The sequence below is a fragment of the Vanessa tameamea genome, chromosome 5 (genome assembly GCF_037043105.1).
Source record: "Vanessa tameamea isolate UH-Manoa-2023 chromosome 5, ilVanTame1 primary haplotype, whole genome shotgun sequence".
Taxonomy (NCBI): Eukaryota; Metazoa; Arthropoda; class Insecta; order Lepidoptera; family Nymphalidae; genus Vanessa; species Vanessa tameamea.
This window is the reverse complement of record NC_087313.1, coordinates 6,018,623-6,033,192: the sequence shown is the minus strand read 5'-3', so window position 1 is coordinate 6,033,192 and position 14,570 is coordinate 6,018,623. Positions and strand designations below refer to the sequence as shown.

At 31.3% G+C, this 14,570-nt stretch overlaps 3 protein-coding genes across 3 annotated transcripts; 2 read left to right on the top strand and 1 right to left on the bottom strand.

The window, feature by feature from the left end:
* The first annotated feature begins 102 nt into the window (after window positions 1-102).
* Window positions 103-4,208, top strand: LOC113392665 (2-Hydroxyacid oxidase 1). The gene is made up of 9 exons (XM_026629202.2): window positions 103-310; window positions 456-607; window positions 1,944-2,064; window positions 2,147-2,281; window positions 2,431-2,559; window positions 2,687-2,819; window positions 3,017-3,136; window positions 3,722-3,833; window positions 4,071-4,208. The coding sequence occupies exons 1-9, from the start codon at window positions 177-179 to the stop codon at window positions 4,136-4,138; spliced, it is 1,104 nt and encodes a 367-aa protein (XP_026484987.2). The 5' UTR covers window positions 103-176; the 3' UTR covers window positions 4,139-4,208.
* LOC113392600 (uncharacterized) lies at window positions 4,137-9,333 on the bottom strand. Its single transcript, XM_064220795.1, has 8 exons — window positions 9,295-9,333; window positions 8,769-9,005; window positions 7,730-7,825; window positions 7,370-7,491; window positions 6,252-6,399; window positions 6,106-6,148; window positions 4,380-5,536; window positions 4,137-4,300 (listed from the first exon to the last, which is right to left on the bottom strand). Exons 1-8 carry the CDS (start codon window positions 9,331-9,333, stop codon window positions 4,214-4,216), a joined length of 1,929 nt encoding a protein of 642 aa, XP_064076865.1. The 3' UTR covers window positions 4,137-4,213.
* A 388-nt stretch (window positions 9,334-9,721) lies between these two features.
* Window positions 9,722-14,126, top strand: LOC113392646 (beta-catenin-like protein 1). The gene is made up of 13 exons (XM_026629175.2): window positions 9,722-9,879; window positions 9,951-10,148; window positions 10,385-10,531; window positions 10,728-10,859; window positions 11,045-11,204; window positions 11,375-11,466; window positions 11,574-11,705; window positions 11,907-12,055; window positions 12,248-12,423; window positions 12,494-12,660; window positions 13,102-13,197; window positions 13,478-13,574; window positions 13,966-14,126. Exons 1-13 carry the CDS (start codon window positions 9,850-9,852, stop codon window positions 14,052-14,054), a joined length of 1,665 nt encoding a protein of 554 aa, XP_026484960.1. The 5' UTR covers window positions 9,722-9,849; the 3' UTR covers window positions 14,055-14,126.
* The last annotated feature ends 444 nt before the right edge of the window (window positions 14,127-14,570 follow it).

Below are 14,570 nucleotides of genomic sequence, written 5' to 3'. Positions count from 1 at the left end.
GGGGTCAAATTATAAATATTTTTTGCAACAAAAAGAGGAGAGCTAACGAACCTGATCTGTGGCCTTTGGTATTTTGTATATTGATAAGTAATTTAACAAAACATTACTTCTTATCAGTACAACTTACATAAATTATGACCGAGTCTATTAAGTAGTACTATATTTGATTTTACACAATGGAGAAATATATTAGTGTAAAAGAATTAGAAGATGCTGCTTTAGTTTTATTGCCTAAAAACGCTCGAGATTATTACAAAAGTGGCGCAACTGAGGAATATACGTTAGCAGAGAATAGACGTGCTTTTCAAAGGTAATTCACAGGCAATCTAAAATCATTAAATAATTTTGAACGCAAAAACATACTATTAAATAAAATATGGATTATAAAAGTAGCAAACTATTACCATGTTTTCGGTGTTATTTCCAATTTTTATCCATTCCGAATTGATTTGTAGGCTCCGCATACGGCCAAAATGCCTCGTCGGCTTAGCAGCTTGCGATTTATCTACAACAATATTCGGGGAGAAAGTGTCAATGCCGCTGGGAATATCCCCTACTGCAATGCAAAGAATGGCCCATCCTGATGGTGAAACGGCTAATGTCAGAGGTACAATATTTTCGTTATTTACTTTGTAATATTTTCGTTTATAAAATAAATTTCTTAACGAAATTAGGCTAAAATGACATAATATTCTAATTTCGTTCAGGGCGGTCCAATTCAGACAGTTGTTTGCATAGGAGATAGCGCATCTATACAGTTCAAATGTACTCTTTATTATTTACTTAGTGTATTAACACTGTCCCGAGTGTAGAGGGATTAGCAGCTAGACTATATTTGTGTTTTCCACGGCACACATTTCCCAATTTCTGACTTCGGATTATTAGCTGTTACTGAGAACTAACGATCTTCCAATAAAGATTTTACTTTTTTACTGTTATTATTTTGTTCTTGCATCTCGTGATTTCTAATTATTGTTCATAGACAATTCAGTGACTAGGTATAACTTAACAGATCGCATTGGGTGTATTTCCATGGTATTCGAAGCATTGTTAAACAGGTTATTATCATGCAATGACATGATAATAATGCCATGTCATTGCATAATAATAACCTGTTTAACAATAATGACATGATAACAAATATGTAATTGCTAAGGAGCATATTATAATATTATAAAACAAAGGGTACTTTGTTGTTGTCTTCTACATTACGAAAAACAGGAGAAAACAAATGAAAAAGAAGGAAAGCATACAAAATCCGAAATGATGATCACTAAATTTATATAAAAAAAACATAATAAATAAAAATAATAGGTGTAAATAAGTTTATTATAGTTAGATAGACAAATATTGAGTAATATCGTTTGACATGTGTTTCGCCCTTTTGCCCCAAGGTATCAATAATCAATATGTAAATATTTAATAAAATCTTATGCCAGTGCATACTTGAACCTCTCAATATATACCAATAAAATCTTAACAGTCGTCACAAAGTTTCGAGACTATTGATATTATATAGATTATTATAGAAAATATAAATCATGATTACACGATTTCATTTTCATTCCTACAATATTGACATTCTATTTCGCACGAAGCGCTTGACTTCCTCATTTCTGATGTGACTAATCATGGCTGCTCAGCATATATGGAATGCTCTTCCAGCTTCTGTTTATCCTGATAAACATAAATCGGGTATCTTACACCGCATTAACACTTAGAAACTAGATGTAATTCACAGTGGTCAAAATCAAGCAATAGACAAAAACAAGGATTTCATAAGAGGTCTTGTCTGTGCGCATGTGTCGCACAACTGATACAAGTATAATGATTGTTTTTATTGCTTTTATCTTAAGTTAAAATGTTATCTCTTGTTTTGTTTATTTTTATATTTAGTAATAATTATGTAACAGATACTTTCGGTGAATTATTATTTTCCACAGCTGCACAAACCGAAGGCGTGATTTATACACTGAGTACAATCTCGACGAGTTCTATAGAAGAAGTAGCTGAGGCAGCTCCAAATGCTATCAAATGGTTTCAATTATACATTTATAACGATAGGCAAATATTATTATTATTAGATTTTTATATGTACATGTTTATAAAAAATATTTAAATTTAGGTAATTGTAATATTTTTACAGAGAGGTAACACGAAAGTTAGTGTTAAGAGCTGAACAGGCTGGATTTAAAGCAATTGCGCTAACAGTTGATACTCCCGTTTTTGGTATAAGAAGAGCTGATATTCGTAATAAGTTTACTCTTCCAAATCATTTGAAGTAAGTTTGTATCATGTCAAAGCATGTATAAGCAAAAAAGTGTATGTATAACATAATATATATTATGCTTTTAAAGAATATAGAAATGTACCGACACGCTTACAGTAATTTTAAAATTTTCAAGTAAATGTATTTGATTTTTCTTTTAGATTAGCAAATTTTGATGGTCATTTATCCACAAAAATACACAGTACAGGGGATGGCAGTGGTTTAAATAATTATGTTAATAATTTATTTGACAAATCTTTGACTTGGGGTGAAATAAAATGGTTAAAGAGGTGAGTATTTACTAAAATCTAGAGTCGTACTAAAATCTACAGACTTATTCTACGGGTATGATTAATTTATTTAATAAGTCTGAAAGTGGAGATTTTGACTTGAGTTAATATAACGAACTTCTTACAGCATAACTAAACTGCCTATCGTGGTAAAAGGAATATTACGTGGCGATGACGCAGTGCGAGCAATTGAGGCAGGATGTGACGGTATATTGGTGTCAAACCACGGTGCGAGGCAGTTAGATGGTGTTCCGTCAACAGTAATTAGATTTTTTCCCTTTTATTCTAATTTTCAGACTGACAATAGGCCACTTGACTGTTATTACAATCTATAAACATTGGCGCCGTAAGAACTATTTTAAACATCACTTACTTCACAATGCGCCACTAACCTTGGCAAAATTACCCGAATCAAGATAAAACATGCGATGAAATTAAAATAGTTATTATTTTTTAGATTGAAGCTCTACCTGAAATAGTTGAAGCTGTAAAAAATTACAATGTCGAAGTATTTTTGGACGGAGGTGTAACAACAGGAACAGATGTGTACAAAGCTTTAGCTTTAGGAGCAAAAATGGTAAACTAAACCTTGGCATGTTTTTTTCTTAAGGCCTTGAAAATTTTCAGTCTAATAGCTATAAAGTAATTACATATTCAGTGAAATGAAGCGGACACTCAGTGTACTGGCCAATTATCTAAGCTTTTATTTACTGGTACACTAGCAATGTCGGTTGACAGTCGCTTGCTTACTATATTCCTAACATTATTGCTAGGAATAATATCATATTTTTCAATTTTACTGCTTTTTACTAAATCATATTTAGTAAAATCTAGTAAAATCTCTTTGTTTTTGATTAGTTCTGTGATTAGTCTTGTATTATTATATTTGACTGTAATCCTGAAGACTATCTAAGAGTAGGGTCTATTATAGTATTTATTGATGAGTTAAACAATAGAATAACTTTGATCATATTACAAGTAACACTAGAAATACTTATGAAATATGGTTGCTGCCTTGTAGATCGTATATCATATTATCTTTTTTAGTACGACGACTTACTTAAATATTTTATATTTCCGATCAGTAAACATCACTAGCTGTGTATCTTAATTTCCACACTCAAATTAAAACACAGTGATCTGATAAATCTACATGTTTTAGGTTTTCGTCGGTCGCCCAGCTATATGGGGCCTAACAGTTGGCGGTGAAGCCGGTGTCCAAAGAATGTTAAGTATATTCCGAAAGGAACTGGAATATACATTCCAAATTGCAGGTCAGATATAATTTAATTGGGGAGTAAAAAATATCAGTGATAGTAGTATTCCTTATGAAGCTTTATTTATTTAAATCAATCGAGATTTATAAAACGCAAAATTGCATAAAAGGCATTTTCAATTTACACTATCATCTGCGATTTCCTGAAGCAAATTTTTAAACTTTATTTTATGTTTGGAAACTGAAAACTTTTACATTACACATTTCTGTCTATTTTATGAAAATGTTCTTACAGGTACTCCAACCATTGAAGACATTACGAAAGATATGGTGCGTCACGAGTCAGCCTACAGTAGATTATAATTTCGTCAATTGACAAGATCTTATGTCACATGTTTCTTCAGTGAGTTATTAAATGAATAGTTGGAATTAATTGATTTATTTTATTATGAGTTTCCGATATAAATTATATAATACACTTGGTGTCATGTAGTGTTCGTTGGGCCACATAGTTCTTGATATTTTCTGTAAGATGATTAAATTAAATTGTACGTTTTTTAAACTGAGATTATTAGAAGTCGTTTGTCAAGTCTTTTTACATTACCTTAAAGTCGCATCCGTACATGTTTATACCGAACTTTAATCTTTTAACTGTTTGTTGTAATTTTGCATCATTCGTCAGTTTCTGTTTTAAGGCGATAGTATCGTTGCATGTTTTGCAAGAACTTAAATTATCTTCACCGCTAAATTCTCTTTTCAATTGTGTTTTGTTTTCGTTTTCGTCAAAATAGTTCGACGTTGCATCTCTTTTACGCATATAATTTGTAAAGCTGTTGCTACAGAACGTTGACACTGCTGTTGTACTAGTTGATACATCTTTGCAAGTCGAAGGTTCTTTATTTCTGAATATATTTTTGAAGGAAGTGTAACTTTTGACTAGTGTTGTGCAAGACCCATTGATGATATCGATAAATTTGGCGCCAATCGTTTTATTTTGTATTTTTTTATTGTCTGACGTTCTTTTAATATTTTTAATTTTATTAGTCCTAGTTTTAATATGACATTGTCTTTGAGTCGCAGCTGATGTCATAACTGATGTTCCAGAAGATTGTGATATAGAGTTAGACTTGAATGCTTTAGCATTGCGTTTTGGTGTTGAAACAAAAGGTGGTGCAAAATAGAATGTACTATCTTTGTCCTCCTCTTGCGTCAATAGTGGATCACCAATTTTAGGCATACTTTGCGTAAAATTATTAGCGGTTTGGTTGCAACAGGGGAGATCTACCAAATTGTTATTAATATTTTTTTTCCTGATAGAATCAGGAACACAACTTAATGTTTCACATCTTTTGTTTTCTAACGATTGTTTTTGATGAGCTTTAAATAAAAATGAAAATGATAAATCATTGTTAGCTGCGGGAATGGGTTCATCTAAATTATCATAATTGACTATGGGTCTAGTGTTTCCTCTTAAAATTTCCTTTTCATCAATAGTTGTATCATACGCAGGACCATATTGAGTATTTTTATTAAAGTTAATGTCATAATTATTTTTACGCGCGGTGTTTCTATTACGACCGTAATTTATACTTTGTGTTCCAATTAATTCTTTTAAAATATTACGGAATAATACATTTGTGTCATTTTGTTTGTTGTTGCGAACCACATGTCTTGATGGATGGGACTCTTCTGCCTTGCCTTTCCTTGTACTTCCGTCGATACCAATTATATTATTATTCTCTTTACCAAATTTTCTTAAAACTGAAAAATGGATTAAATTCATTATCGACACGTCCTATATCAATATTACCATCCTTTATTAAAATAAATTGATAATTCTAATGATAACATCACGTGATCATAACATTATGTAACCACTATCTAACATTTAGGATAGGATAGGATTTTTTTAAGTTAGTAGTAATTTTTTAACCCTCCTATTATTTTAAGCTTAAACATTAAGCTTAAAATAATAGTAAAATGTAGTAAAATATTCTATGTCTAATTTACATTGTCTTCGGTTACATATTACATATAACATTTAATGGTACGCCAGAAGGCTATGTTAGGTAATGCTGGAGGTGTTTGCCGAGAAAGTCTGTAGTAATAATCAATACATAGTGTGAATAGTAAGTAAATAAGACTAAGAAGTCAATAGAGGTAGGATCGAAGTTGCGACTTTTTACATCGCTAGGCGGCCCGTAAATCATTGCGTTATTGACGCGGCGTACTAAATAATTCAAAGTTCAAACTTTCTAAAAGCCCAGTAGTAGGATACTTACGAGCTGTTTACTTGTGTATATAAAATAAATACAGGATCATATACAAACCTTTTTGATATGAAAACAGAATGATAGAGACCCATTGGCCTATCTGGAAGAAAACAGAAAATAAAAGAAATTATACTCTCAACACTTCTTCAGTCTGTTAAATAGTAGTAACTGCTATTATTTATTATCGGTGAGGTATACATTACCAAATTAGACGCTCCGTATCTATGCAAAAAGTACCGCAGATGCTCGAATATATGAGACGACTCCGATACTACAGGATGATTTTCATTCGTCGTGTTTTCAACAACAGTGTTCAGTAGTTGCAGGCAAAATGAATGTTGCAAAGATTCTCTATAAATTACGAATTTTTCAATGAATAAAGCAGTATCAACATAAACAATTATATAATGAATAACTTACTCGCTCATTAGTTTTGTTTATTATAAAATAAATATTCCAGTCATTCTGTACATTTGGAAACGCAAATGAACCGAGAAGGTTGATTTTGGATATACCTACTGTAGGGAGGGTTTAGAAAAGCGTAACTTTAAATTGTCAACCTCAATTTCCTATGTGCTTTTCGCTGCTATCTTGAAAAAATGGTTGAATTTTAATTTTTGGCGACAACTCAGCTGTGCTTCGTGCTACGGGAATTATGAAAATAACCTTTTTGGTTGCTTCATTTGTGCTCTACAATTTAGGTCCAATTAGACCTACAACATATCCAAAGTTCAGCCTTGTCGGTTGATTTACATTTCTCGGCTATTTTTTTGGATATAATGATTGGACTAAAAATTTCATCAGTGATATTAATACCAGGGGATTAATTCTCCTGACACTTTATCGCAATCGAATCGAAATGTAATCGTTGCTGTTCAGCCGTTTTCGTATTCTAACACAACTATTCAGTTGCGATCCGGTCGAATTTGGATCGGAATATAATATGGAACGTATTATAACCGATATAAATAATTAGATTAAATTGAGTCTTATTTTTGAGAGGAATAGTCTAATTTGGATCGCAATACAGTCGGGAACGTATCTTAACCTTATATATTAGTAGGATTAATCCCCAGAACTGCGCTCATTCATATTATTTTTTACATTAAATTGTCGGTTATTTTATGTTTGATTTAAAAGGTAGACACATAATATATTAACTTCGATCATAAATTCTAAAAATATCTAACGTCAAATCGGCAAAGATATAATAATCGTAATGTGACCGCAGTTTTAGTTTAAAAAGAAAATGTTCAGTTAATATTTAATTTTGTTAAAACTTACAAAAAAAATACTCTAGCATTAGTGAAATTAATTTTACCTAGTAAATATTTTCATTCCATTGTTCTCGTGAAACAATTTCATATTGCGGCTATGGTTTGATAGTAGACTTTGCAAAACAATAAACATATCAGAACTTCCTCCACGACATCGTCGTATACACTGCAAGATGTTTAAATATTACTATTTTTTCTGATTGATAACTTTTTTTATTAAGCCGTTAAACTCCTTCGAGAGTGTAAACTGTTCTTTGGTACAACTTTTGAATTTAAGTTCAAATTACTAGTGAACCTTTTGCCGAGGAGTGCTCGACCTATTACGACTCCGCAAATCTATTTGGATGCATATTGAGAATCAATCCTGAAATCGTTAAAAAATACTGTAATTATATACATCTCACCAAAGGTACTATATGTGAGCAAAATGTCTGATTGATAGAACATTCGCGGCAAGCCTCGCTGATACCTCGACATACGGCCTTCAGGGTGTCTTGATGCTGACAATATATAACCATTTTAAGTACAACAAAATAAAATTGCAAGTTTATAATACTAAAAACTAAATATATTATCGATTTTTCTTTAAATTCCTACCCAACACATGAAAATAATGAAGTGTTAAAACAGCACACGATACCAAAAAGTAACCATTTAAACAACTCGGGTACGGCAATTCAAGCAGATATTCTTGCCACCTTTAAATGATCAAAGCATTTGCATTTGACGATGTCAATGAGCACAATGTCGTACTTGACACAAACTTTGAAAAATCCTTTTCTAATTGATCCTGAACATACATTATAGCCTCAATTGAATTAGTGAGCGTTCCGTTAACCCACACAAACTAGACCGTATCACAAATAAAACGTAGAACGCTGTGGAGTCGCAAGTCAAAGTAGAGTAGAGTAGAAAACGCTAGCTCACTTAAACCCACTGGTCGTACAAGTCAGCCATTCAGGTTGTATTGAATGACAAAAACGATAGGATTACGATAGCTAGCGCTGTTCAAACAAGAACCAGGCTAATCCAAGACACACGGCTTACAACGTTTCCGCTGTCGAAAATGACTACTGCACACACTCCACATCTCCGCCTCTTCGTTTCATATTGTCGTAAACTGAGGTGCTTTGTCTCACTGGTGACACCCGTAGGGTGTTCTTTTCCAGAACCATGACGCGATTTGAAAAATGAGGCGTAAACTGACACGCAAATATAGCAGCTGAGCTTTACAACTTAATGAAGACCACCAGACAGAACTAGATTTTAACTAAAGTAATAATATCATGAAACCAAAAAAAATAAATTGTGTAATTTTTTAACGGAGCTCACTAATTTTAAGTTGAGTTCATTCTAAATTTAATTTGTACAGGAACAGTTTATAGTAAATTTGAATAAATGTAAAAAAATATATATGATAATAACTCTGTAGCAACTTCATACCATCATAAAACTTATAAAGAGGTTTGTCATGGATGTTAAGATACCACTGACTCTTATCATATTTTGTGCATAGATATGTAAAGATTTCTTCCTCGTTTGTCCCTTGTCATTAATGTATAATAATGCGCATATTAAATTAATTGCGATTGTTATTTTTTCTTGGACTCCGCTATTTAATACGATAACAATTTTTTCATACAAAGGATCGCATTTTATAATGCCGTCGTAATTTGTTTCCTGTTGATAAAAATATATTTTATATAAATACTATATAAAACATATTCATAATATGCAAACCAAAATTTATTACTAAATAAACTTACCGGAGATAGTAAATATATTCCTATAGTTGAAAACAATCGTGTTAAAACATTTATATCACATGTGTTAAGTACTAATTCTAACACTTCTTTTAAATTTGATCGCGTTTCTGATATTGAAGTGTTCTGAAATCACACATACGTAAACATAACATTACAATTTTTTATTTATAAAATTACAAATATATTAAATTTATAGCGTTTACCTGCTTTAGCGTAAAAGTTCTATGTTCAAAATTCTGCATTGTATAACTATAATTACTAAAACATTTACTATGTATTTTATTTCGTACTAAATATTTTAATTGAATAAAAATATTATTTCCTTTAATTTTTACCGCCAAGTTTGGAAGGATGTTTATACTCTTTGGGCATATTATTTTAAACATAGATAGTTTGTTTACTACTACTACTCACTATCTATGAATAATTATTTAATTAAAAGTTAGAACATCTTTCGTCTCAAAATTAAGATAAATAAGATTTCTTTTATTATTATAAAATATTACTTGAATGCATGTTAGTGTATGCAGAGAAGGTTCTGTGATAAATTAAATATTATAGTAATCTGTGGTAGTGGATAAATTGTCAACTGTCATTGTCAATGTTAGTTTGCTTAATACCAATTACCGAACTATTTGGTTACGGGCTTCGGCTAATTAGTAATTTGCAACTAACAAACGAGAATGGTGGAAAATTTCATTTAATTTTATTCCTTGATCATATTCATAAACTGTAGTTTATATTACTTTATTATAAAGATGGATGTCGGCGAACTACTTTCTTTTAAAGTAAGTATTAAACATCCATTAAATAATGAGTCCTAAGAAAAGAAAATAATAAAAGAGATTCTAATTTTTAGCCCACACCAACTCCTAAAAGACCTAATGAAGACGATTTGGATGATTCCGATGATGAACCCAAACGCTCCGGAAAAACTCGTCGCTTAAACAAATCAGCAGATCGTTTTGCTGCTAATAGAGTTCTCCCCAAAGAACCAACAATAACAGACAAAGAACGAGAAGATATCCTTAGATTTGTTGAGACTGAAGTTACAGAGGTATTTCTAATATTTATTTTTTGTGTTTGAATGTGTTAAGAAACCATTGTACCTCTTTTCAGCTTGTATGCTCAGCATATTGCATGCATAGTTGTAGTTGTTGACAATGCCAACATATATGCCCAACTAAAAAACCAATATCAAGGGGTTTTTATTGTAATAATGGCAAGGTTTCAAACAGCTAAGAATCTTTTTCTGTCCTCAGTATTTTTCATAATGTTGTTTTGATGATTCAGGGTGAAGTTCTCGATGACACCACTGTAAAAAAATTAGTACTAAACTTTGAAAAGAAAGCACTCAAAAATAGAGAAATGAGAATAAAATTTCCGGACCAGCCAGAAAAGTTTATGGAAAGTGAAATAGATTTGTTTGAAGCACTACAGGTAAAAACACATACCTATGTTTTTCTATTTAAAATTTTCAGTTTAAATATTTCACATTAAGGCTAAGTATAGATTAACATGAAAATGTAATGTTGTTTTTTATTGCTACAAAGTACTATTGAGACTGCTCAGTTGTCCCTGACAAAAACATCAATTCCATTAATCCAAGCCATTATCCATTTATTCTATTTTTTAGGACTTAAGTGCAGTAGCAACAGTTCCAGACCAGTACCCTTTGCTGGTTGAATTAAAATGTATTAATTCTATATTAGAATTACTTTCACATGACAACACTGATGTTTCTACTAAAGTTGTTCATCTTTTGCAAGTATGTAAAAATATGATTTACCATCCAAAACAGTTTTATTCAAATAAAATATTAAATGAAAAAATATTTTATAAAGTATTTTATTTTATCAGAAAAAAAATTTTTAATTGAAATGCTTAGTGATCATTTTAACAATTGTATTGTTTTTTCTATTATGTATTTATTAATTTTAAAATTCCATTTAGGAATTGACAGATGTGGATATTTTGCATGAGAGTGAGGAAGGTGCGGAGGAATTGATTAATGCTCTAGCTGAAGCAGAGTGTCCTGCTTTACTACTTCATAATTTGGCACGTCTGGATGAGCAAGTACCAGACGAGAGAGATGCTGTTCATAACACATTAGGTATAATTCCACAAGAGCACTTAAAACTCATTTTAAATAACATGTACTGTATGTTCCTCATCATTTATGTTATTAAATTTGATGTTTAATCTAATTGTAAGGCAGGCAGGCAAGGTATCATTAGTTATTGTTTGCAATATATTAGATTAAAAATCTTGTTATTTTTCTAGGCATTATTGAAAATATAACTGAGTTTAGGCCAGAAATGTGTGTCGAAGTTGCAAAACAAGGTTTCATTCAATGGATACTTAAAAGACTAAAGGTAAATTAATCTAACATACTATTTCTTAATTTTTAAATAAATTGTAATATATAACATCTAAGAAAATTTTAGATTGAAATTCAATAATGAAATAAAACATTTCACAGGTAAAAATCCCATTTGATGGTAACAAATTGTATGCAACTGAAATTTTATCTATACTTCTACAAAACACTCCAGAGAACAGAAAGTTGCTTGGGGATTTAGATGGAATTGATGTTCTGCTACAACAATTAGCGGTAAGTTGATATTTTAAACCTCCTAATGCATTAACTACTGATTATTACCGGTTAAATTAGGTTGCTTCTAACTATAGATTAACAAACTGTAAAAATTATTTTAAAAAAGAAAACATGAGGGTTCTTCTAATAATAAGATAAGCCTTTTAGGAAATAACTATTAAAAAATATTGTAATTTTATGCAATTATTTTAATTATAGTTCTACAAACGTCATGACCCAAGTGGAGCTGAAGAACAAGAGGCTATGGAAAATATGTTCGATGGACTATGTTGTGCATTAATGGAGCCTTTAAATAGAGATCGATTTCTTCGGGGAGAAGGGTTACAGCTCATGAATCTTATGCTTAGGTGGGGTTCCCTTTTTCATTACATTACCTGTTCAATGTGGTTTAAAATAAACTTTACGTTTGTAATATTATAATCATATGGGCTTTATATATTGGCTCTCCTTAATATGCTTAAATATGCAAAAAGTTTTATTGAATTGTATTAGAATAGATAAAAAACCTTTTAAAATATTATTATAAATATTTTTTTTAGAGAAAAGAAAATGTCTCGTAATGGTTCATTAAAGGTTTTGGATCATGCATTGGCAGGTCCAGATGGACGGGATAACTGTAACAAGTTTGTTGATATATTAGGTCTTCGCACTGTGTTCCCTCTTTTTATGAAAACACCGAAAAGGAAAAGATTACTAACAGTTGATCAACATGAAGGTTCGTATAATTTAATAATAAACGTATTAATTAAGAGTTTGCTATAAAATAATTTACATATTTTTTTCAGAACATGTTGTTTCTATAATAGCATCGATGTTGCGTAACTGTCAAGGCGGTCAGCGTCAGAGACTTTTAGCTAAGTTCACTGAGAATGATCTTGAAAAAGTGGATAGATTGTTGGAATTGCACTTTAAATATATGGACAAAGTAGACCGAACTGAAAAAGAAATGGAGGTAACATTTGAAAAGAAAATTTTAATTTACCCGCGTTGAAAGTTCAAGCTTCGCATTAAAAAGCTTAATTTTATAAGTAAACATAACTAAATGATGTCTGATATACATTGCATTACTTTTTTTTTTTATTTTGTTTTGTACCTAATGATCCGTTACGACTTGCGCGCTACCTATTGTACGTATAGCCTATTCCAATGGAAGTACAAGAACAAGAACAAACCTTAGATTTACGCATTTCATTCGATTAGCTAATAACTCAGCTATATTGTGCACTACTAAGAGTTTATGATTAATATATCTTTATTTATAATACAACGCCATTGCACTTAACCACTTATTTCTACTTTAATTTTACTTCCAAAATTCCGATAACGGTTGTTTTCAATTCCGATAATTCGTTTAGAAATAATTAAATAAAACAAATTATATTTTTTATTTCAGCAAGATGCTGAAGACTTGGATGACGACGCACAGTATTTGAAAAGGCTATCCGGCGGACTCTTTACTCTGCAGCTCATTGATAGAATTATTTTAGAGGTACATTCACAGTTCACGTTTCTTATTACATATATATATAACTGCTAAACTATAAACGTACAGCAAAATACATAATTAAATGTTATTAACTTAAGAAACTTAATCATTTTTTATTGCCCGACCCGGTGTTTGAACCGAGGGCCTAGATCGAGGCAGATAAATACCAAAGGGTAGTAGTGATCCCCGTTAGACGTGCCGCATACATTCAAAATTGTAACTAAATATTTTAGCTTATATCCATTTGCATCCCATCTGTATATCATTCCTCACCACTCACCAGGTGTGCACGGCGGGTCCGCCTACAATAAAACAGCGAGTGCAGCGTGTGCTCTCCTTGAGAGGCGGCTCTTTAAAAATCATTCGTCACGTTATGAGAGGTAAAGTGTTTAAATGATATTGTTCTATAAAGTTTACACTGAACGTCAAACTCAACGATACATATATCGATTTAAAAATCGTAGGCTCGATATTGACCTTTTAACCTATTGTTTTGCCAATTCTACAAACTTTCCACTTAGGTGGAGGGGACAATATCAATATTAGCAGTCCCTTAAATAAGCATTGCAAGCATTTTTTTTACAGGGAATCCTAATTATACTTGTAGTCTATTTAAAAATACAAAATTACAATGCTGATCCGACAACTATGTATTATCAGAATTACAATAAATTAAAGCGTCTATGTGATTGTTATATTTGGTGAATTGCAATATATGTAAATAAAATTAATTTTAGTTTATTTAAATACGATGAATAACATTATTTACAGAGTACGCGGGTAACTTGGGCGACGCCGGTAGCGAAGAGTGGCGTCAGCAGGAGCAGCAACACATACTGCAACTTGTTGACAAATTTTAAAACACCATTAAATGAGCTGCGAAATATTTTTATAGTATTTTAAATAAAATGCAATAAATAAACATTAAAATATTTGTATTTTCTGTGCACATACACTAATATAATATCGGTAACAGTGAACAAAATACATAAAAGTGCATAAATAAAATTAAAGTTTACACATTTTCCGTTCTAAAATTACAAAAATGCACGTTTGGGCTTTCCAAACAGTCACATGTATCACAATAGCATGGGTTCATCTCCTTGCTGGTGCCACGAGCCTCAAGATCATGTATACACATCACACAGTCAACAATTCGATATTATTAATACCTATATCCCCCGCCTAATCTTACAGTACATCCTCGTTAATTCTAAAAACTACGATAGAAAACAAGTGATCAAGCGTTTACGCGAATTAACTCATAAAAATAAGAGATAAAAGCAGATTTAGAAACTGCATTGCTATGCTGTAAGAACTCACTTCAAATCTCACTCAAGAACTGATATATGGAGTTTATCTATCTTTTGAATATT

Bases quoted from the DNA above. Each gene is read 5' to 3' on its own strand.
- LOC113392665 (XM_026629202.2), top strand. From the start codon at position 177: ATGGAGAAATATATTAGTGTAAAAGAATTAGAAGATGCTGCTTTAGTT. The intron at 608-1,943 runs GTACAATATTTT...TATTTTCCACAG, and splicing joins TGAAACGGCTAATGTCAGAG to CTGCACAAACCGAAGGCGTG. The intron at 3,834-4,070 runs GTCAGATATAAT...ATGTTCTTACAG, and splicing joins ATATACATTCCAAATTGCAG to GTACTCCAACCATTGAAGAC.
- LOC113392600 (XM_064220795.1), bottom strand. From the start codon at position 9,333: ATGCAGAATTTTGAACATAGAACTTTTACGCTAAAGCAG. The intron at 7,826-8,768 runs GTATGAAGTTGC...ATATATTGTCAG, and splicing joins TCTTTATAAGTTTTATGATG to CATCAAGACACCCTGAAGGC. The intron at 6,400-7,369 runs GTAAAATTAATT...CGTAATTTATAG, and splicing joins GGAATGAAAATATTTACTAG to AGAATCTTTGCAACATTCAT.
- LOC113392646 (XM_026629175.2), top strand. From the start codon at position 9,850: ATGGATGTCGGCGAACTACTTTCTTTTAAA. The intron at 10,532-10,727 runs GTAAAAACACAT...TCTATTTTTTAG, and splicing joins ATTTGTTTGAAGCACTACAG to GACTTAAGTGCAGTAGCAAC. The intron at 12,056-12,247 runs GTGGGGTTCCCT...TATTTTTTTTAG, and splicing joins CTCATGAATCTTATGCTTAG to AGAAAAGAAAATGTCTCGTA.